At 45.2% G+C, this 23,844-nt stretch overlaps 1 protein-coding gene across 1 annotated transcript in view; it reads right to left on the bottom strand.

Moving 5' to 3' along the window:
- METRNL (meteorin like, glial cell differentiation regulator) overlaps positions 1–20,285 on the bottom strand; it is a 29,251-nt gene extending 8,966 nt beyond the window's left edge. The window contains exons 1-2 of the mRNA XM_079966241.1: positions 19,957–20,285; positions 12,655–13,043 (exon numbers count right to left, since the gene is read on the bottom strand). Coding sequence (XP_079822367.1) covers positions 12,655–13,043; positions 19,957–20,090 — 523 coding nt within the window. The 5' untranslated portion in view covers positions 20,091–20,285. The remainder of the gene's footprint in view (positions 1–12,654; positions 13,044–19,956) is intronic.
- Positions 20,286–23,844: the final 3,559 nt, after the last annotated feature.

Genomic DNA, 23,844 nt, shown 5'->3' with positions numbered 1-23,844 from the left:
TGCGCTGCTCTGCTTCACCAGAAGTGACTTAGTCAAGCTGGCCACATGACCCGGAAGCCATACGCCGGCTCCCTCGGCCAATAAAGCGAGATGAGTGCCGCAACCCCAGAGTCATCCATGACTGGACCTAATGGTCAGGGGTCCCTTTACCTTTATATTGACTTCCTAGTTTGTGTGTTGCTATGGGAAGGAATCATTTACAGCTAAGATTTATGAATAGAGACCTTTTTATGAGCAAATCTCCTGCACACTTAGAAAAATAAAGCCTGCCCCCCCCCCCGCCACCATGTTGAGCAATATAAATATATTTTAAGAAGACAAAAAATACATGCATCACGCTTACTAATGCATTTTCTGCTTTTGGCAGCGGTTTAGATATCCCCAATGCTCAGAAACCCAAGCAAGCAATAAAAAACACATATGCTCCCCAATAATCCAATCTGCAAGAGAAAGAAAAGCAATTTCACTCCATTTCCAAAGCCGGATGCTAGCTCTGCTAAAGAGGCCATGGCATAATGCTGGCATTGTGCATGCTTGCTATCAAATCAACTGGGAACTCCTTTGATGGAGTGTCATGACCTGAAGTAACCTAAAGCAGCCCTTACCCGCACTTGCAACCCCTAGACCCCCACTGCCAACTAGTGCATCTGAAAGCCCTCTGTTTACTTCTGTACAGGAAAAGTGGAGATATTTTTACATTTTGCCTTGTGAAACTGCAGTGTAGGCCCAGGTGCCTTTAGCCAAGTGACTTCTTGGTTTCTGCTGAAACCATGGCAATAAGCTTTATTGCAAGCCAACTAACACTGTAAAAGGTAAAGGTAAAGGTACCCCTGACCGTACGGGCCAGTCGTGTCCGACTCTAGGGTTGTGCACCCATCTCACTTAAGAGGCTGGGGGCCAGCGCTGTCCAGAGACACTTCTGGGTCACGTGGCCAGCGTGACGAAGCTGCTCTGGCGAGCCAGCACCAGCGCAGCACACGGAAACGCCGTTTACCTTCCCGCTATAAAGCGGTACCTATTTATCTACTTGCACTTAGGGGTGCTTTGGAACTGCTAGGTGGGCAGGAGCTGGGACCAAAGACGGGAGCTCAACCCGCCGCGGGGATTCAAACCGCCGACCATACGATTGGCAAGTCTTAGGCACTGAGGTTTTACCCACAGCGCCACCCGCGTCCCTAACTAACACTGTAGAACATTTATTTCCTTCAATTACAGCACTTCTCTGCAACAGGAAGAAATGGACATGAAAACTCCTGGGTCAGGGCAAGGTGATCAAAAGTCTACATTATTTCTTGCAGCTTTCCCCCTGAGGTTAACATGTCTTACTGAGGAATTCTCATCATCTACATTACACAATATGTAGATTTCAGTTACCCCATGGTCTAGCCTCTCTTGCCGGCAGTCATTCACCTCCAGCTACTGCCTGGAGGTAGGTTTGCCATTAGAGCTCCTCCAGAGTGAGAAGTGCAATGTATACTATTGGGTTTTTGTGTTCCTAATATTAGCACAAGGAAGAGTGGGGCCAGTAATTTGTGTGACAGTTCTTTTAAGACAGGTTATTTCGTGATTACACAGCAAAGGATGCACCAAACCTTAAAAGAACAAAAATAACAAAATGCACCAAGCCCACTTTCTTCTCTAGGCCCAGCGTTAAGACCCAGCACCTTCAGAAAGCTATAGAGCCCCATAGCTAACACTGGCCCTGGGACCACCACCTTTAAACATTTTACTCCAAGGCACTGCCAAAGGGGTAGATACCAGCAAAATGGAATGTAACTAAGGAAGCAGCAAAGATGGTTAGGGGCCTTGAGACTGATCCACACCCTACATTTAAGCCACATTCAACACACATGGTGTCCCCCTAAGAATCCTGGGAACTGCAGTTTGTTAAGGATGCTGGGGAATGATATCTCTATGAGGTGGAAACTACTGTTGCCAGAATTCTTTCAGGGAAATAATGTGCTTTAAATGTATGGTGTGGATCTGGCCTAAGCTCTAGGATGAAAAGCTGGAGTCAGGCACATTTAGTCTGCAAATGAGACTATTAAGAGGCTGTCACATGCCAATTTTATTTTCCTGTTGCTCCAAAGGGTAGAATCTGAACCAATAGGTTTGAATTACCGGGGGGGGGGGGAGTATTTAGATTGCAAATGGTTAAGGACAAAGCTCTTGATGGCATGAATAGTGGATCAGACTGCCAAACAGACACAACACATTTCAGCCCTTCTCAGATGTTTTAAACTGAGTCTGAATGAGATGCTGGAGTAGTGGGCTTTCTGCAATGATAGAGGGTTGGAGTAGATGTCATTTGATGCCCCCCCAACTCTGTAAAAAACAATAATCAGCTTCTGATATTAATGAAAAGCTATGAAAGCAGTAGATGAGAACTTTTTTTTTCTTCTGGGATTTGACAAAAACAAGGTTTTTTAATGGCACACTGAACTTAAGATTGTGTTTCTCTTGACCCGTCACCATCTTCATTCCATCCATAAACTTGACTATGCCATAATTGCAGAACTGAGAATAACATCCAGCTGCTGAACAAAACGAACTAGCTTCTCTCACAATGTTTATAAGAAAAAGCTGTGTAAATTATAGGGAATGTCAGGGAGGAATAGACACACTGGAAACTTATAATGGGGAATCGTAAGTGGTTCCAAAGTTCTATCGTTCACATTCAGAAAGTTAAGGCAGAGATCCTGCACCTAGGTACATATGTACTAACCTCATTAAAAATCAAAGCAATGTACGCTTCCATTGCTGGATGCAAGATCATAAACTTACGCCCATTTAAATCAACATGTAGCGACTATTTCAATCCAAAATCGAGACAAGGGCAAACTGGTTGCTCAACTATTGGCAGCTGTTTGAGTACCAGTGGTCAGAGTTTGATTATATTCATTATGTAAGGAAATCTGTTCCAACAATAGTGGCTCTTCTGTAATTATATGTGGGTTCAGAGAGTCCAATTTTCTCCAAGGTTGACAACAATTATGATCAAATCTGACTGGAATGGAAATGTTAGATGGTGGGGAAAACTATGAACAGCTGGGAATTGTTTTAGGTAGGGTGCACTCAAGGGCCAAAAAGCCACAACTCCAAAACAAAATGGAGCTCTAGTATGCAAAAATGGGGGAGGGGGAGAGATGCTTCCTGAATAGTTCTAGTGCTACAAAAATCTGAAGTGCTTCTCCCCAAACAAACCACTCCAGCTCCTATCATGCCCAGCCAGCATGACCAACCATCATGGATGATAGGAATTACAGTCCAGCAACATTTGAGGAGTACCATGTTACCTAAGGAGATGATCTCTCTCATGTCACCACACTGAGAAAATGGACATCCCACCGACACCATTCTTGATGTGACCCAGAAGTCCCAGATTCTCTCACTGTTTCTGTGAAATGCCCCTTTGCCTCCTATCATAAAAGTGCACCAACCTTGCCCTAACACTTCAACAAGTTCACTATTTCAATGGACAAGTAATTGCGTTAGACCAGAGTCATACAGAAGCTTGATATCAGCACACTCAAATGTAAGATTTAATGGGTGAACGGGTTCAATGTCTGCTGGTCTCTGGCACAAGTCCACTAAAAACCAGAGCAACACACACCTGAGGAAAGCTTAAGGTTTCACTGTGGGGATCCTGGGGTTTGCCACTACTACTGGGGCCTGAAGGAAACATAACATATTCACAAGGCTTAAGCACTCTCAATGGTTCTTTTGGATTTGACAAAGTTATTAATCTCAAATTCTCTTTCATTCCTGTTAAGGCTTGTGGCTTATTGTCATAAAAAGGTAAAAAAAGCTAAGAAAAACAACAATTCATCTCATTTTGAACATCACCATATAAAACGATCCCTGCAACCTTCGACTGACTTTGCCTGCTGGGACTATGGTATTTCATTAAATGTATTTACAGGTTAACCTGTTTTTCTTTTTTAGAAAATTCAAGTCCGGAACCCCATGTGTCCTAAAGAATGGACCGCTTTAGTTTCTTTTGACCCTTCCTAAGGGGAAATGCTTTGTGTAATGTGGAAAAAGCAGGAAGGCAAACCTTGGGCCAGGGAGACATGGTTCAAACCAAAAACCTGTCTCGGCTTTGTGGCTCTGAACAAGTCACCATATGCACATCAGCCCTGCCTTTTCCATCTCTGTCCCATCCATGATGCAGGGAGCATATACAAAGGTTCACAAAACTTCCCTGCAATCAAAAACTCTGTGCAGGATTACAGACCTCCCTTTGGACCATGCTGCTAAATGCAACCTGGTTGAGAGGTTTGGGTACAGTTCAGCCAGTTTAGAAGTAATAGGAAACTAAAGCTTGCCCTGACATCAGAAGTCACTGAAAGATCATCTTTACTGATAGTGCTGTGAACACACCAAAACCTGGTCCCAAACCATCACTCCCTGGCTCAACCGATCTCTCTTTCAGAAATTTGGATCTTCTATACTCTGCATTGTATGTCCTGTTTGCTATGGACAAAAGGGAAGATCTTAGAATTATCTTGTTCCATTAAGTTAGAAGGAGGGGGGCGGCTTGTGGGCACACCACAAGTTTCCTGCCCTTTTATACTTGTAAGTTCTTATCTGCTATTTTGCTGAGCACAAAAATAACTTTCCCTTGCCCTCTGGTATCAGGACAATTAAACTAAGCCCTGGTATATATTAACCCAAGCTGGAGCCCTGCCAGGAAAGTGTCTCAGCCCCATATGGAATCCAGATTGGAGTGGAATTGAATTAAATGACTAGGAGCTGGTTAAAGTTAAACTTGGAAAGCAAGTTAGTGAAAGAAGATCAAAGTTTAAGGAAGCCTTTCAAAATAACCTAAGCAATCTTTTATGAGCGGTTTCTGAAAGAGGCTGGAAGTGTGGAGGAGGCATGGATTTTGGTTCATTTCAGACTTTTTTCGTGGAATGTTGGGCAAAAGTATAGCAACATCTGGAATTGCATACGCAGACAAGGCTTTAGCTGAAGCGTGGAACGTGCCACAGCGGCTGCTGACTAAAAGGGAAAATGCAGTCCACGAAGCTGTTCTCCTGGGCCAAGTCTCACTGAAATGAATGAGAACTACCTCAAAATAGGCTTTCACCATACACACACATGTGCGGAGAGAGAGAGAGAGAGAGAGAGAGAGAGAGAGAGAGAGAGAGAGAGATCTAGCTCTTCCTTCTTTTTTATTTTGGTCTCAAATAATAAAAATGTTGTTTTTTGTATTACAGCAAAACTTCAGAGAAGTCACCCTTGAACCCAAAAAGTTGCCTTATGTGCCTTTTGTGTACACTGTGCCCCAAAACCCCCAAATTCTGATGCAAGGTAATCCAAATTCTGCAACCTAAATAAAATATCCTTATCGTGCCACATTTATTCTGTTTCTGCTAAAGCCCTGGAATGGGATGAAGAGTCATGCAGAGCACAGAAGTCCCACCCTCTGGTCGTTCTGCTTGGTGCTCCTTGAATTCAAGAAGGCACACACAGTTAAACTAATCTCTGCCATCAAGTGCTAGGAACCTGCTTCTTCAACACTTTGATCCTATATGTGAGTACTCAGACCCAAGTGCCACTGAACTCTGCAAAGCTCATACCTTCCTATGGGACAGCAGCCTCATATTTTCTCTGTCTCCTATTAAAACTACATCAGCAAAAGTGACCACACTTTTGAGAAATCCAGCAAGGAGCTTCAGAGTTCATTTGCTCCTCATTAAGGTGGCTTAAACTTTCAGGGTGTTTTTTTTTGGGGGGGGGGGAGGAGGGTGTTGTAATGCCAGTTGCCTGTGAATTGTTGCATTATTCATCCCGCAGGTGAAACTTGGTAGCAAGCCATACTGCTGGTCAGGGTAACCACAAGCATGAATCAGCCTTACTCAGTGGGCATTCATCCAGAAACAATCTCAGAGCTTCAAGGGGATGAGATCCAAATACTAAATTCTGAATACAGGCAGGTGCCCTGACATCAACAGGGGATGCACAGCCGAAACCCCATGCAGATATATTCTTGGGAACTGTTCAAAACCTATGCAGGATACTGGGCTGGGAAAGGCTGTAGTACTTAGACAAGTACCTGTACATGTCTCACCTAATCAGTTTTGGTTTTGGTTTTTTTTAAAGGGCACTGCAAGAGAAAGATGCAAGTATGATGTTAGCTGGCTAAAAATTGACTGGGCTTTCAAAAACAAGAATACAAGCTTGTGTTTCCAGTAATCTGCATCATATTACTCCGAGTACCCGCAGAACCTGCTGACCTTTTTTAAAATGCAACTATGTCTGAAGGATTAGAATAAGAAAAAAAAGTGCTCATTTATTAATTTTAAATAACCTGTTTGGCCTCTCCAGAATGGGATGCGTCACTGTTAGGGTGGGAGGGCTCCCCTCTCTCTCTCTCTCTCTCTCTCTCTCTCTCTCTCTCTCTTTTTCTTTCTTTCTTTCTCTCTCTCTCTCTCTCTCTCCCCTCCCAGCCACTGCTTTTGGGTGTAACCTTGCTTTGGCTCTGAAAACATAGCTTTTTTGTGAAAAGGTCATTATGAGCCTTTTGGCAGGCAAAACTCTGCAAAGCAGGTTCCAGGGGCCTGTGCAGCCTCAAATAAGCTACAGCAAGTGACTCTCTTTTGCTCACACATCCTTCCGCCCTTTCCTCTCCTGCCAACAAAATTTAAGCCCAAAAGAACAGGGTAGGTGGGGGTGAATCATTAAACAAGGTTCAGTCGAATGCCTACTTGACATTTGAAAGAGAAGCCGTGTTTGAGAGGAAAGGTGGGGGGTGGGAATAAGCTTTTATTAATTGACAGGATTGCAAGGCGTAGAAGTGACTTTATTGCCACCTTAGGCCTACTCAGACCATACATTCTACCCCAAAGAACCTTTCCACATGATGAGAGGGGAGGGAGAAATTTCAAAGCTTACACAGTCCCCTGTGCTTTTCTTGGTTTTGGTGCTATATTTGGAAGACGAGAGATACTAAGCTCACATAGATGTGTTTATGCTGTTCCACTGACCATGGTTCATACCTTGGAATCAGGCTGTGTGCTCTCCACCCCCCCCCCCAAGCAAATTCCTCCCTTCATTCTGTTCTGCATATTAACCCATGGTTACATCTCCCCCAGGGTTAACCACAGTTAAAAGAGAGGAAGCCTCATTTTTACAGTCAGGACACCATGGTTCTCCCGCAACCATACATTGGTGTGGATCACAGGGTCAAGAGAGACCCTGAATTCAAATCAATGCATGTCCTTGGATAAGAGCTATAGCTCAGCAGAGTGTGTTGCATTCAGAAGGTCTCCGGTTCAATCCATGACATCCCCAGGTAGAGATGGAGAAAAACCTGGTCTGAAACCACGGAGAGCTGCTACAGTCAGTGTGGCCAATGCTGAGCTAGTTGGGCAGTGGCCCGACTGCATTTAAGGTAGCTTCCTAATTTCTGTATCTTATCAGGCATTCTGTGACATTCCTCACCTGCTTGGGGATTGTGCCCTTCCAGAATCTGTCCCAAATGTCATCATGTGCAACTGTTGAGGTGTGTGTGTGCGTGTGTCATCTGTACACATCCATCCTTCATCTCTTTTTCCCACTAACCCACCCACACTTTTGCCTCATACCAGAGAAAAGGCTTTTCAAGAGCTATATTCCTCAAACATTAACCTTTGGAAAATAAGCTGGTTACTGTTCTCACTTAACTTGAGCGGCATTTCAATGTGGGCATTTATAAATGTTTTCAACTCGCTACCGGACATTAAAATATAGCAAACCCATAAACCGGCAGACCTGCCTTACAAGAAGTAGATCCCATCAAGATAGAGGAAATGTTTGTTAAAGTTTGACTTGGCCTAATGCAGAACAACCCCTGAAGGTAACAGGGGCTTATATTTCTGAATTCCAGTAAATTAAGTTTGCAGATCTTGGCTAAGGCACAGGGAAGCAGTTTTCCAGTGAAAACTAAGGAGCTTGGAGTTTAAAAAGCACTTTGAATATACAGAGCAAACTCTCATAGAGTAAAGTGCTTTTCAACATGAGTAAGGGGATTGGAATCCTAGATGAACAGCTGCAAAGAAAGATTATTCAAGCTCAGTGAGGGACCCCAACTTTCCTTCCTTTCATTAAAAAAAAAGAAAGAAAGATTTGAGGCAGGAATGTATTTTTGTGTGCGCATTTAGTGGTTACCTTTGAGCGAGCCTCAGCCCCAAACCTTCTTTGTTTATTCTCAAGTGCTTTAGTAAAGTTCCCATTCCAGATTTATATGAGAGAGTGAGACAGAGTGGAAAGGGAGGGAGGGGGCTGTCTCTAATTTTATTAGTTTTCCTCTCAGTTGGTAGTGCCACTGGCTATATAGCTTTCAAGCTGATCTCAGAAGATTTCAAAGGAAGTTGCTCACTACTTTGTCCTCTTCTTAGGAGAAGTAACTGTTTTCACACACACACTCAGAAGCCCCATGTTGAATTTCTATTGCAAATTACCCCATGTCCTGATTCATCATTATGCCCCCACCCACACAAAAATTACATCACTGGTTGCCAAAGATGAGGGCATGAAAATGTGTAGCATATTGATGCAAGGAAAGCAGGCAAAAAGATGTTACAGAGAGAAAATGCAAGTTATTTGTAACATGTAGCTCTGCCCTTAGATCCTACACATCACACAGTGGCCTGGTTCACACATAAGGCTAAGCCATTGTTTGTTTGTTTGTTTGTTTGTTCTTTTTTAAAAAAAAGAATGTGTTAACAATTTGTCCCACAGATGATGGCTTGTTCTTTGCCTGCTCTTGTGCTTTGGTAGTTCAGTGAGCACCTGGTGGTGATCGTGCAGGTGTTAAGCATGTCACGGTTGGGAAAGGTTGCTAGGTTTGCACATAGCACCAAGACATAGCCTGTGGCTTCATAGACCATAGCAAGTCAGAATTAAGCTGCTGTGTAGGGCTTGCTCATAGCACTAAGCCATGGTTTAGCACTGTGTGTGAAACCAATATCTCCTGGATGATGTTATATAGTTCACTTTCAGCGCCACAGTCCAATGTGAACTTTGTGGTTTTGTGCTGACAGGAGGGGGTGGCATGAGCATCAGACACACTCTTTTTGCCACATATATAGTAATGCGGCCTAATTACTCCTTCCTATTTACATAACTCCAGCCTTAGGTCAGCATACATCAGTGGACCAGTAATTCACTTTCAGCCACTGAAACTAGCAGCAGACACAACTCACACGTTGCTATTCATTAAAAAGGTAATTCCCAATCTTTGCTCATTTCACAAAATGTTTCAAGCTCACTTATGGAGTGGAGGGAACCCAAGTCAAGTGCATACACAATGGATATCACCTGCCATGGCTTCTGCCAATCCTATGCCCTGGGATTTAACATCAAATGACAACAAAGTCCACTGTATAGCATGTCTTTGAATGAAACTCCCAAAAAACACAGAACATAAATGGGTATGTGCCATAGGAATATGGCTAAACCAACAGAACATGGTTTACAACACAGTGTTTGTTCCCTACTCCAAGAAGCTTGCTTGGGGAAGTCTAGTTTTCATGGCATTATTTGCAAAGCCCAGATTGAGAATGGAGGAGTGTAAACTAATAAAATGCTGGATCTACTAATTAAAACCATGGCACTCTGCCAAACACTGCTTATGTGCTGATGCACTCTGCAATGTCATAATTCTGGGGGCACAACGGGTCATTAAAGTATTAATATGATGACTCGGGTGCTTTGATGACAGCTAGGTTAGGAAAAGGAGCAGAAAAAAAATTAAGGGCAGGGTTCAGTAATATCATAAGGGTGCAGGAAGAGAGGCAAGTAGTCATTTAGCTGATGAGAGTACATGACTGCAGGGAGGGGGAAATAAGTTCAACTTATGTGAAACCTCATTAAGCATAAACTTCACAGCTGCCTTCTTTTAGCCCTTCAAAACTATTATCTCTCAAGGTAGGATCAATTCACACCTTTCTTGAACTCTACCACCTCCCATTAGTCAGTAAGGAAGGCAAAAGCAGCAATACTACGATATGATCCCTGGAAGCTAACAATTCCATTGAACTCAGTGGGATTTGCACCTGAAATGCATAAGAATGTGTTGTAAATGTGGTGTAAAAAAAGAAGACCAAAATCACTAGAATTTACCTGATGGGTCCTAGCTACCAAACATGAGACAGCCTTTCTTTGTGTACCACAGTAAACCACGAACCATGACTTACCTCCCATGAGCCAAGGTGATCACACTTGCTTTATTCCTCCTGCTCACATTTGGGAGAAAGAAACCACCATCCCTGGCTTAACATTACATTGGAACTGAAGCTTGTTCTTGGCTTATCGTTATGGTTTGTCTGGAGTAGAATAAACCATGGTCCCTGGCTCAGATGCAACACTAAACAATGGAGTGTGGTTCATTTCTCCCTAGTTTCAGTGGGGAAGAACTAAGTGAGTGCAAAAGGGCTTATAAACTTATAGCTGAATCTACAGAAATCATCAGCAGGTGGTTTGCTAGAATATAGGCAATCATATGCTAAAGTTACTATCTTATACCTCAAGTCCCAATAAATTAAGTGGGACTTAATACTGCACGGAAATAGGAATGCACTGCAACAGATTTTGTTGCAATGTAGTCTCTAGATCGCCGAAGAATTGATGCTTTTGAATTATGGTGCTGGAGGAGACTCCTGAGAGTCCCATGGACTACAAGAAGATCAAACCTGTCCATTCTTAAGGAAATCAGCCCTGAGTGCTCACTGGAAGGACAGATCATGAAGCTGAGGCTCCAATACTTTGGCCACCTCATGAGAAGAGAAGACTCCCTGGAAAAGACCCTGATGTTGGGAAAGATGGAGGGCACAAGGAGAAGGGGACGACAGAGGACGAGATGGTTGGATAGTGTTCTTGAAGCCCCCAGCATGAGTTTGACCAAATTGTGGGAGGCAGTAGAAGACAGAAGAGCTTGGCGTTTTCTGGTCCATGGGGTCACGAAGAGTTGGACACGACTAAACAACAAGTCTCTAGAAATATTTTAAGATTCCAAAATATCCAACTTTAAAATATCTCAGAAATAAAGAAAGAAAAATCATAATTGAGAACAAGATATCCAATAGTCAGTTGCAATGCCAAATGCGCCACCTATCAGCTGCTGCGGAGAATTGCAGCAGCTGTTGCAAGCAAAGTAGAGTTACACGTGCAAGGTCACCCAAAAAAACAGATGTCTGCAGTCTACACATTTTGAATTGACAGACAGCCAACATTACTTTGCAGAACCGAAAATTTCCACTCGAAAAGACAAAAAAAAAACCCAAAAAGAATGCCTGAAGCACAGATAGGAGCTGGACTCAAAAGTTGTGTATGTAAAACTGACTTTGAAATGCAGGTTATTAAGTGGTGCTTCGGTAGCCACAAAACATTTGTATCATGTCTCATCAGAATCAAAGGATAGCAACTGACCTAATATAATATGAAATTTCAGCTCTGAAGACCACAGCCAGCCCAACCCAGGTGCCCAGTCATGAATTTGTCTGAAAACTGGTGGCAGTACCCAGCAGCGCCCTGGCCTTTCCCCGTTTGGTACAAAAGGTATCCATGCCCCCTAGGATGCCGTTAATAACTCAGTGCATATTCTTTAGGCCATGCCATGCATTCTTTATTCAATGCAGTTTTGAGGATGGAGGGAACAGAACACATGAAGATACAAACTTTTGAAAGAAATTGGTTTTTTTAACATGTTAGTGTAAAAATGGTTGGTCAGAACTCAGTACTGGGCCATGGCCTGCTCTATGGTGGGTCACAACAGCAGCACTACCACCACACAAATATCTGGCTGAAAACCTAAGTAGTGGGTCCCGAAGGCCTGTTTGGGCTGAAGGCACAGAGGCACCGCTAAATTACACCACATGGCAAGATGCATCATATCAACTGTACATCTTCACTGAGATTGAGGAGATTATAAAATGTGATAAAGCAGGCCTTGCCCCCAGGAGAAGAACCACTCCTTTGCAACAAAAGAGTAATTAGGTCAAGGAATAGGAGGAACAGAAGCAGAACAATAGGAGTGGAATGAGGAAGGAAGTCTTTGTCCAGCAACAATTGGCTGAATCACTTGCCACTGAACCACTGTACATGCAGGACAACAGGCTGATGTGATTCTCCCAAAGAGGTACATGCACTTTCCTACTGGGAAGTCTATCATGTGCAAAGTAGCTCCAAGTTTACGATTCATGGCCTCTCTTTTCAGTCATTTGTGTTATCATTTTGATTTGGGGCCTGTCTCACAATTCATACCTGTACACAAGGTGTGGGGTAGAGAGAAAGCAATAATATTTTTTTTAAAAAAAAAAAAAAGGGCAGGGGATTTGTGACTTGGTACCTTGAGGTAAAAATAATAATAATACAGTGAACACAGGCTGTTCATTTCAGGAGCAACAAGCAAAGTTGCCTAACACTGACCTGCTAGAAAGGTAAGAAATATCTGTTTATTTCTTAACATTAGCAACTTTTTCTTCCTAGGAGCTCCTCTTCACCACAACCATTTCTGAAGAGTACATCTTTCTTCCCAGCTACTTTGTGTAACCAGACAACTGATGGACTGTAGACCCCCCCAGTGTACTATTTTCACATGCACTTTGGCAGACACTGAACATTCAAAACCGGGACAGTGCAACTTCAATGGACCGCCTCGCAACTTACCAGAAACCATGTGCAAATCGGATGCCGTCCCCTTGTTTATCAGTTCATACTGGAAGCCTGTGATCTTCCTGCTAATGTCCTGCTGAGGGGTGGCCTCGACAAAGAGTCCGCCTTGCTCAAAGCTGAAGCAATGCACTCGGGCAGGGCTGTGATCCCCATCTTGGACCAGCAGTTTCAGTTCTCCAGTTTTTTCCAAATAAATATTTGCTCCTGCGGAGTCCTTGAAGGGCTTTATGCAGACAGTCCAATGCTTGGAAGAGGAAGATACAATACTGGGTCGCAGGTTCACTATCAGCGCTCCTGTGGGATACATCCAGTCTATGGATCCTTCGGCGCAGCGGAGGTAGACCTGTTCAACATCTTTTTTGTGAGACTCATGTGTTAGTCCACTGGGGGAGGAAAGGAAAGATGGAGAGTTTACTGTAAGAGCGCCTCCATTTATTTCAAGAGAATACTGTATATGCTCAGATAAACAAGTTGTGGGGATTTAAATAGTGGCTGCGGAACACGGCAAGGCCATGAAGTTTGTAAAGGCTTTCAGTTGTGAATTCAACTCTGGTGCTTAACTGAAAAAGTTGCAACAAGGGTAGCCAACATGGTACCCTTCAGATGTCACAGACTACAACTCCCATCATCCCTGAACACTGACCATGCTTGGCTGGGGCTGATGGGAATTGGGAGTCTAACAACATATATAGGACACCACACATTGGCTACCCTTTGGTTGCAATAATAATTTCCATTATCTGGGGCAATGCAACATCTTTGGGAGGTTCAAATTATTAACAGTTATAATAAACGTTGAGTGACAAGGCAACTCGCTCACAAAAGCTGTGGATAACAGGTAAAACTGAGGTTTGTTCAGTCCTCCACCACATTCACACCAGCCACCCAAATCTCCCCATGTTTATGTAAATCAGCCTTCCCCAAATTTTGGTTCCCACCAGATGTTATTAAACTCCAAACCCCATCATCTCTGACCATTGGCCATGCTGACTGGAGCTCATAGGAGCTGGAGTGTAGCAACTTGTGAAAGCAGATGAAACAATTGAGAGAATATAAGTGATGTTAAACCCCAAGAGTCAAATGACTTTGCTGCTATGCAAGAGCGGGGGAGAAGAAGAGGATACATATTTAAGCTCAACCGGCGTTTAAAATTAGTTGTGGGAGATATTACTGGGAAGGAGGAGAGGGAATAGGAAGCAGCACACAGCCCAACATATGGTTTCCATTGAAGAGCGAAGTGGCTGACATTATTGGGAATGTCAGTATAACATTCTGTTCAGAGGTTACATGAGGAAGCTCCAAAAAAGTCAAATTCTAATAATCATCATCATAATACTGTCTACAAACACATGCTGCTGAATAATCCTGAAAGCCACATCAAGAGCATAGATGCTTGTGGGAGAAGGAGCTGGTTCTTGACCTCTGTGCTTTTGCCCACCAACACAAAGAAACACTTGATATATTTGAGATCTGCATCACTCAGCTGGGACATGAGATGCAGACAGTGTTCTTTGCCACAGTGTGGTCTGGTGGTGGGCAGATTGTTACACTGAGCTGGATTCAAACCCCTCTTCTCAAAAGGAGGAACTGACTGATTTTGACTAGTTGCGCCCTTATCACCCACATTTACAAAAATGAAGTCACAGTCTCACTCATAGGGATGTTGTGTGGCTACAGTCATGCCAGGGGAGCCACTACCTACAGTGGCTACAGTGTTCAGTTCAAAAATCCAACATACATGAAAGTCCCACTCCTTTAACCCAAGCACATCTGGCATTCTCAAGGGCAAAGCAGTTGACAGCATGCTAACTGTGCTCTGCAACCCATCAAACCTCAGATAATCTACATTTTAGTAATGACTTTACTGTGGTTGCATCAAGCGAAGAAGTTGCTGTATTTCCCCCTAAAAGCAGTTTGCGTTATCAACATCATATGAGCAAAATACTATTCCTGCTCCAAAATGTGATCATTCTTCAGCGGGGGTAAAGTTATCTAGAAAGGAAGATATAAGTCATTGGAGAAGAAAATGGGAGTTTCGCTTTGAAGTTTCCACAGTACGCAAGCTTGACATTGGGACAATGGATTTATGCATGAGATGTCTGCAAGCTTTACTTGCTACTGAAAGTTGAAAGTGGGTGCACTGTAGAAGTTTTCACTGGGGCCAATTATATCCCACAAGCCGCAAATGGGGTAAGGCAAAATTGGGAAGAACAAGCAGTTAGGGGTAACATGCCAAGTTGCTAATGGAATGGAGAACACTGAATGCAATTTCAAGAAACACATAGATTTCCTTGGCTAAAGAATCGTGACCTAGTTAAAGCTGCCACTCACTAGAGCTGGTCAGGATGAAAGTACATCTTTTGCATGGGGTGGTCAGAAGATTCATTACCAAAAGGTATGAAACATGAAATTAAATATCTAATATGTAAGAGGCCTGACAGGACAACAATGCATTTAATTTAACTTCTGTTGTTTTCTGGCCAAATAAAAAGGGAAGCAGAGATCTTGGGGTGGAGGGTGGAGAGAAATAAAGTAAAAAAAGTAGATCTGGCATTTTTTATTTAAACATCTTAGGACTTTTGTGATCTTTAACTATGGAGATTGGAGATTGGCCACCACAGTATAGGTACTGATGCACTACATCTCTTCACAGATTGTTGGCAGTACCTGTAACCTCATCTGCTGCCACAGGGCAATCTAATCCCAGTGCCTGGGGTGACACAAAAAGAGACCTATTTCTTCCAATGTAATCAGACTGAATGCAGACGGGAGATTATGTGGGGAAAGCTCTAACATTCTGCAGTAACAAACGTCTTATGAGGGCAGACTACAAGGATTCATATGGGATGTAGAATACTAGGGCTGGTCACAGCCTTCCTGGTTGAAGGAATTTCCCCAATTCCCCCAGGAATCAATTGCCTCCAGCTGCTTCTTTTTAAAAAAAAATGCTTGCTTACAAAATCCACTAATTAATAATTGGTGCAGTTTATTGATTACATTACCATATAGCTAAACCTTGTTTCAAGGACCTCACAGCACAAGAGCACTTTAAAGGGCAATCCTAACTTGGAATAGACAGGAGTGAGAAGCTGGACATGCAGCTAGGCACCCCAAGACCTTTGGCTCACACTCGGCCAGGATGGCCACTGAGTGGCTCTTCCTTTCCTTTGTGCCATGCCAGCTCCAGACTGGTGCAATGGAGGAGCCTAGGAATGGAGCTCCAAAGAGGGATCTTTAGGGCAGGGGTCAGCAACCTTTTTCAGCCATGGGCCAGTCCACCGTCCCTCAGACCATGTGGTGGGCCGGACTATTATTTTTGGAGAAAAAATTAACGAATTCCTATGCCCTACAAATAACCCAGAGATGCATTTTAAACAAAAGGACACATTCTACTCATGTAAAAACATGCTGATTTTGGGACTGTCCGCGGGCTGGATTGAGAAGGTGATTGGGCCGCATCCGGCCCCTGGGCCTTAGGTTGCCTACCCCTGCTCTAGGGAGCGCTGGATGCAAAGCCTTCCCTGAAAACAGCCTACCACACCAACAACCCTTTCCAGTGTCAGATAACAACCTTGGACAGGGAAGGATTGCATTATTAAGTCTCACAACAACCCTGTGAGGTAGAAGTTGGTTAAGCCGAAAATGTAAAACCTTGCCTGTGATCTATCCAGCGAACGTCAAAAGCGCAGCAGGATTCTGAACCTGGTATTCCGACTTCCAAACTCATCCCTCTAGTTGAACCATGATGCCAAAGCAGCTATCCATTAAATAGTAACCGTTGACTATGGCAGCTGTTGTGGTGCCTGCCGGATGTTGCTGGACTGCAACTCCCATCATCCCTTACCATTGGCCATGCAGGCTGAGGATGCTGGGAACTGGAGTCCCAAAAAGCATTTGATGGACAGCACACCAGCCATCCCTGTAAACAGAGAGGTGCATAGGCTGCAGCATCAGTCCTTGTCCATTCCAGAAGGCCAAAAGCTCAATTTGTTACCCGTGTGATGTTCTTAGATCTATATAAGCACATAGGAAGAGGATCAGACCATAGGTCTGCCTAGTCCTGTACCCTGACTCTCAAAAATGGGCAGCCTCATGCCTCTGGGAAGCCCTCAAGCAGAATACACGGGGGCAACAGACCTCTCATTGCTGGTACCTGGACTGTGATCTGGGATGTGGCATATATGCATCAAAACTAGCAGCAGTTAAAGGCCTACCCTTCCAAGAAAAAACTGCCTTAAATCAAGTCAGGCTATTAGTGTATTCACACTGACTGGGAAGCAAGTCTGCAGGGTTTCACACAGGTGTCTTTCCCTCTGCTACCTGGAGATGCCAGGGATTGAATTTGAGACCCTTTGCATGCAAGACAAGTGCTCTAGCCCTGAGCTACAGCCCTCCCCACACTACTCTGCAGCCTAGGCAGTATGGCTCAGACCAGAGGCACCTGTTTTGGTCAGTTCCACCTATTTTTCAGACGTCAGATGTTCTCTGCTTGTGCAACCACAATAATGTGTCATTCCACGAAACTAAAATACATGATGACAGATGGGGGGGTGAGGAGGGGGGAAGAGGAGAATGGCTGGGTCAGCCTCACAACAGGAAAGTGAGTCATGTTGGCTACACACATTCCCTGTGGCTGGCATTCAGAACATTGACAAGCTTAGAAGAGAGACTTCATTCATCAACATAGCAATATATTAATGAGCTGGTAGCTGAAAGACCAAGTAGAAATCAGGAAGTCCTTGGGCTTAAATGTTTTGCCTCTATGAGGCAATTTTAAGCATGCCACTCTCTAGGACCCCAATCTAGGTTGGAAATACTAGTATCCCACCTTATAGGTTTGTTGTTAGGGCTGGGTTTAGGGACAGGCGATCGAAGCGAATCCCGAGGGCTCTTAAAACTTATTTTTGTGGTAAACCACACTGATGCTGATGGAAAATGCCTCTGTTTCAGGCAGATGTATTTAGGATCACAGTCTGAGAATTAGTGGGTTTTGCTCAAAAAGCTACCGTACCTATTTCAGCAAACCACATTGTCAGGAAATGTGGCTGTGAAACTGTTAAAATCATGCCCCGAGTCAATTGGCCATTACAATTACCTGATTCCACCCCCACCCCCATAGCTAGTGGCCCATGTCACTACTTTCAGCTATTATCTTTCTAGATAATGCAAAAAATATATAAAAATGCCCATGTACATGTGACAATCCTTGACACTCAAGATAATTCATTACCATCTGGATTCCTGTCCCCAAGAAAAGAAAACAGAGGTGCCTGGATTCTCTCTCACACCCTAAACAACAACAGGAATCAGCTGAAAAGAATGTAACAAAAACCTTATTTCCGCCTCTTTGATCTTTAGCTATTCCCCCAAATAGTCAAGCTGTTACTCAAAGCCACCCAATTTATGTATTAGTTTTAAACTCTTCCACCAGTAACCCCATTTGAGGGGTTTTTTAAGTGTCCCAAAGAAACCAAATATAGATTACAAATGCACTCCATTTAGCCATGGTTTCTGAATGAAAAATCTAGCCCTCAAAAGTCATGATCTATAAAAGGTTTTTGAAAACCATAAAGACACATTAAAATGATTACAGTGGATTAAAGTGGGGGGGGGGTGAGGAGCTTTTGGAGCCAAGCAGTTTTAAAAGATTTCACAACCAGAACGATTAGCATAGCTGTGGCAGACATGGAACACTGGGTAAGAATCAGCCATCAGCGATGCTGATTTAAATCTGAAGGAACAGGAGTGACGTGATGCCACAGGTGTAACAGAGACCAGACCAGTATCTTTCCAGAGATCAGTATTGTTCAGCAACAGGTGAACTCCAGAGGAAGTTCGGGCAAATGTTAAAAACACCCACAAGTACGCACCACTTTTACGATTTCCGAGGAAGAGCTAACTCCACCCAGAACAAAAAACAAAAAAAAACAAAACAGGCCTCTAAATTAGGATTTCGCCCCCTCCATAAAAAAATATTTAAAAAATCTTAAGGTAAGTAACCCAATATGGCAAAGAAACAAAAAACCAACAACCCTGAATTAATCAAGTGTGTTCGAATTTGTGGGAGTGTGGGGGAGAGACCTGTCCTACTAATCAGGTGCGTTCCAAAGCGGGGGCGGGAATGTTAAGACAGCGAAATCCCACCGAGGGGATTTAAACAAAACCGAAGCCAGCGCTCTCTCTCTGCGTTGCAGCTTCGCCAAGCGCGAACAATCCGCACCAACCCTGTCAACTCGCCTCCTAAAAGGGAGGACTTACAAGCCTATTGTGTTACAGCGAAGTGAACGCTTGAATGCAGAAGGTCAGCGGCGAGGAGGTGCAGAGTGTGTTATTCGGGTGTTGGGTTGCACAGATGTGGCCGGTGTTGCTGCGTGGTCAGTCCAGAGAAACGCTCTACCTTTGTCTGCGAAAAGCCAAGCCGCCCTCCCGCTCCCCCCATCCCACTCCCGCCTTTGCCCGTTGCTTTGGCAATACTCATCCTGAACACTCCTGGAATGTTAATCAAAGTGCCCCCCCTCCTCCTCCCCCCCCTCCCGCTTCCGATAAATCAGAGCAAACAGCAGAGGAGGAGGAGGAGAGGTTGCTTTTACCCATTCGCAACAATCAAATCCATGTGTCCGTGAGCCGCTGGAGCAAGTGAGCCCAGCGCGGGACGAAGCGCCTCTTCAATTCTTCTCTTGCCCCCACCCCCACAGCCAGTTACTCCAACCCGGAGCGAAACTTTACTTAACAAAACCCGGAGAATAACTAAGGGACCCCCCCCCCTCACTCCCTGCATTCATAAGGGCAGAAGTTGCAAGAGGAAGCAAGCATTCGCTCCGCGGTGAAGCCGGATCCAAGCCCCGGTTCTCTCCAAGAGCAAAAGGGAAGAAATGGTCGTAAAAACAGAGGCGGGGGGAGGAAGAGCTCCAAATGCAGAGCCCATGAAAGTGGCCAGAGAGAAATGGAAGGACAGCATCTGCCCGCCCTTTCTGCGCCCTTAGAAGAGGAAGGGCTGGAGCGCCTCTCGGAGGGTGCGCGCTCGGTTTAAAGGGAGCGTCGACCCCCTCGGAGGCGGCACGAAGAATTGCCCACCGAGAGAGTAAAGAAGATTGGCTCGGGCGTTGAGGAGAGAGGGAGGAGGGCGCATCCCAAGCCGGGGAAAAACCTTGCAGGGACGCATCCAGGGAAGCAAAGCCTAGGTGCGGGGATATGCCCGGACAAAGACCGAGCAGTTGGCAGCGCACATGGAGCGCCGGGCTGATCCGTGTTGCCACCGGGCGCCGAGGGTTCCCCGTCCGCCCCGCGAGCTCTTACCTCCCCTTCCAGCTGCACAGGTCGCTCGAGTACTGCGCCGTGCAGCCCCTGTCCAGCGCCAGCAGCCCCAGCAGCAGCAGGAGCGGCGAGGGCGGCGGGAGCACCAGCAGCCCAGGCGCCGGGGCTCTCCGCATGGTCCCCGCCGGGCTGCTCGGGAACAGTTCCACCAGACCAGGCGAGATGAGAGCGCCCGCGGCCAGCGCTACATGGCGAGCGGCGAAGGCGGTCCGGATCGAGCCCTTAGCACGAGCTGCCCATCCCCTCCGTCCGGCCACTCACTCGGCGCAGCAGCCTACTAGAGCTCTCTCCAAGCCGGCGCTCGCTCTGGCTTCGCACGGGGCGGGGAGCCGGGCCAAGTCAAGAAACCACCCACTCGAGCGTCAGCTGAGAAAACCCGCACCGGAGTCTTCGCGGAGCGGACTCGGCTCCTCCCTGCACTGCCGAGCTGCTCTTGGAAGCACTTAGGAGAGACGGGGGTTCTTTTTGTGTCAAGGGATTTCTTTGGACACGTCACAGTCTCGGATACGTAGGAGTCAACTCCTAAGGGCCGGGGGGGGGTCTTCGGGACTCCCCAAAAATATTTGAGGAGGCTGCCCTGCTCCAAGTGAATGGGCACTGCCAGCCAAATAGTGATCGATTATGCAAGGCAGGGCTTACTTGCCCACCCCCAATATTTTATCTTGATGATGGTCTGGGTAAAAGGTAAAGGGACCCCTGACCATTAGGTCCAGTCGTGGCCGACTCTGGGGTTGCGGCACTCATCTCGCTTTATTGGCCAAGGGAGCAGGCATACAGCTTCCAGGTCATGTGGCCAGCATGACTAAGTCACTTCTGGCAAACCAGAGCAGCGCACGGAAACATCATTTACCTTCCCGCCAGAGCGGTACCTATTTATCTACTTGCACCTTGACGTGCTTTCGAACTGCTAGGTTGGCAGGAGCAGGGACCAAGCAACAGGAGCTCACCCCGTCGTAGGGATTCAAACCACCAACCTTCTGATCGGCAAGTCCTAGGCTCTGTGGTTTAACCCACAGCGCCACCCGCGTCCCTTTGGATGGTCTGGGACACAGGCACAAATCCAGCAAGTATGGCAGGGGGAGAGAAAGCAGCACTAACAAGATGCCATTCAGGTGTCACACCTGGACCCTGTTTCCTTGTAAGGTTAATAAGCCAACAGTTGCATGAAACCACAGTCTTGCTGATGGAAACCATACAAGAAACCTAAACGTGCTTGGAAGATTGGCACTTCAATCCTACGCATCAGTCTTAGCCAACCTGTGCCCTCGAGATGCATTGGACTGCAACTCCACCAGCCCTAGTTAGCATCTGGAAGGCACGAGGCTGGCAAAGATTGCTACGCACTCATTTTGGAGTTGGCCCCAGCTAGCTTAATGAATTTACCTCCGTATAGTTAAAGCTAGGGTTTTCCCAGTAGTGATGTATGGAAGTGAAAGCTGGACCATAAAGAAGGCTGATCGCCGAAGAATTGATATTGATGTTTTTGAATTATGGTGCTGGAGGAGACTCTTGAGAGTCCCATGGACTGCAAGAAGATCAAACGTATCCATTCTTAAGGAAATCAGCCCTGAGTGCTCACTGGAAGGACAGATCATGAAGCTGAGGCTCCAATACTTTGGCTACTTCATGAGAAGAGAAGACTCCCTGGAAAAGACCCTGATGTTGGGAAAGATTGAGGGCACAAGGAGAAGGGGACGACAGAGGACAAGATGGTTGGACAGTGTTCTCGAAGCTACCAGCATGAGTTTGACCAAACTGCGGGAGGCAGTGGAAGACAGGAGTACCTGGCATGCTCTGGTCCATGGGGTCACAAAGAGTCGGACATGACTAAACGACGAAACAGCAACAAAAACATACATAGGGTTTCACTGCACATTAAGGGCAAGTAGAATGCTTAGCTGTATATAGCATGGACGTTGACAACATTTGAGCTGCAATCCTGAATCTGTTTACTTGGGAGACCCATTGCAATCAATGGGACTTCTGAGTAGATATGCATGTGATTGTGATGTTGAGCCTTCTCTTTAATTATATATTGGAGGGGCTTTCTGTGCAGCCCCCAAAATGTAAGACCCTGCTGCATTGGCCACTGGCCCAACTAGTCTAGAATTGTGTCCTCATACTGGCCAACCAGATGCTGATAGGAAGCATGCAAGCAGGACTTGAGCACAACAGTCCCAGAAAACTAGTTAGAGAGAGAGGGATGCTTCAGGCTATGTTTATTATTTAGGACTACCTAAACCTCTGGTTCAATGTAATAAATAACCACTAATGTGTTATTTAAAATTTAGTCCCTCTTCTATCCCCTAGCCTCCCTAAAGGCCACTAGCCTGTCCTAACCTGGGTTTGTTTGAAGTACTGTATTAAAAAGTGAGTTGGAGTCCTGGCATGTGATTTTTGTGGTCATTGAGTATGAGTTTTTGTAGTAAAGACAGCATCCTTCTAAAAGGAGACAGTGACACAATCTACAGACTACTTCACCTAATAATTGGACCTGTAGCAAGCTGCTGTTTCTTTGTTGGCATGGCTTACCTGAGTAAATGTGTGTCTAATGCAGCAGTCCACAGGAGCATATTTTAACAAATAAAGAGCATGTGAAGCTGCCTTATACTGAACCAGTCCATTGATCCATCTAGCTACACAAATTTATATTCTGATGGGCAATGGGTCTCCCAGTCCTCAGATCTTTCCCAGCCCCAATACCTGAGATCTTTGGACCTGGAGCTAGAAGGCACTCCAAATCCCTGTTCAGCAACAGAGCTGGGTCCTTATGTGTCCTTAACAGGGATATAGGAAGCTGCCGCTGATACATCTAGCTCATCGTTGTGCATTCAAGCTGGCAGAGACCCGCCAGGGTCTGAGAGAAAAAGCTTTCCCAGCCCTGCCTCAAACTGCAAGGGATTGGGACCTTTTGCATGCAACACATGTGCCCTAAAACTGAGCTACAGTTGTGGGTGGATCAGGTTTATGCAGCCTCAGCAATGAGCTCACTTGCAGGTTTGGCTGCACCTTCGAGGAGCATAAACAGTTCCTGATCATAACAAAAAAGGCTTGTGTCAGCACAAGGAGGGAGGGTGCTTACTGGTTATTAAACACATTTCCAGGTGCACCAATAGGGCGCCCGCATGGATACTGATGGAAGCATTCCTGCCTCATTGCAACATAAATATTTATTAGTATATGCAAACTGGCATGGCATTGGAAGAGTGGTGAAGAGTGAACAGGTATGGTCAGGTACCAACATAATGCTTTCAGGTGGTGTCGCAGTACCATAAGCTTTAATTAAAACAAAAACAAAGCAGCATTTGAACTGTATTTTCGGATTGGTGTAAAGCACGGGCCGTAAAACTTTTTCAGGCTAAGTCTGAGGGGCACGTTCACTTTTGGTTAACTTTCCGGTGTGGGTGTGGCCAAAGCAAAAGGGGCAGGGTCAAAACAAAAGGGGCAGGCCTCCCAGCATTCTCACATAGACACTCATACATATCCACACAGAAACATACACACATTGCCTGTAAAGAGAGGTGATGATTGTGCTTAATTTCTTAAGAGTGAGATGCTGCTACAGCTCATCATAGACAGGAGCCCCTCCTGGAAGCAAATATTGGGTGGGAAACTACAGCTAGTCACTGGGGAAGTCTGTACATGCTCAGAAATACTTTTCTTATGCTATTTCACCTCTGTTTCTTCATTATTTCACATCTGTGGAGTGGCCACGGATGGGAGAAGGGAGCTAAGTGGATAAAGAAAGGAGGATGGGACTCCCGAAACAACAAGAGCAACAAAGGAGCATCTTTACATACATCTGTGCAAGGGTGCCAACTTGAATAAAAATTTTGGGGGGCCTGATAAGCCAAGTCCCACATAATCAAT

The sequence above is a fragment of the Podarcis cretensis genome (genome assembly GCF_951804945.1).
Source record: "Podarcis cretensis genome assembly, chromosome: 2".
NCBI classification, from domain to species: Eukaryota; Metazoa; Chordata; class Lepidosauria; order Squamata; family Lacertidae; genus Podarcis; species Podarcis cretensis.
Note: the sequence above shows the minus strand (reverse complement) of the source record. Positions and strands in the feature narration are given on the sequence as shown.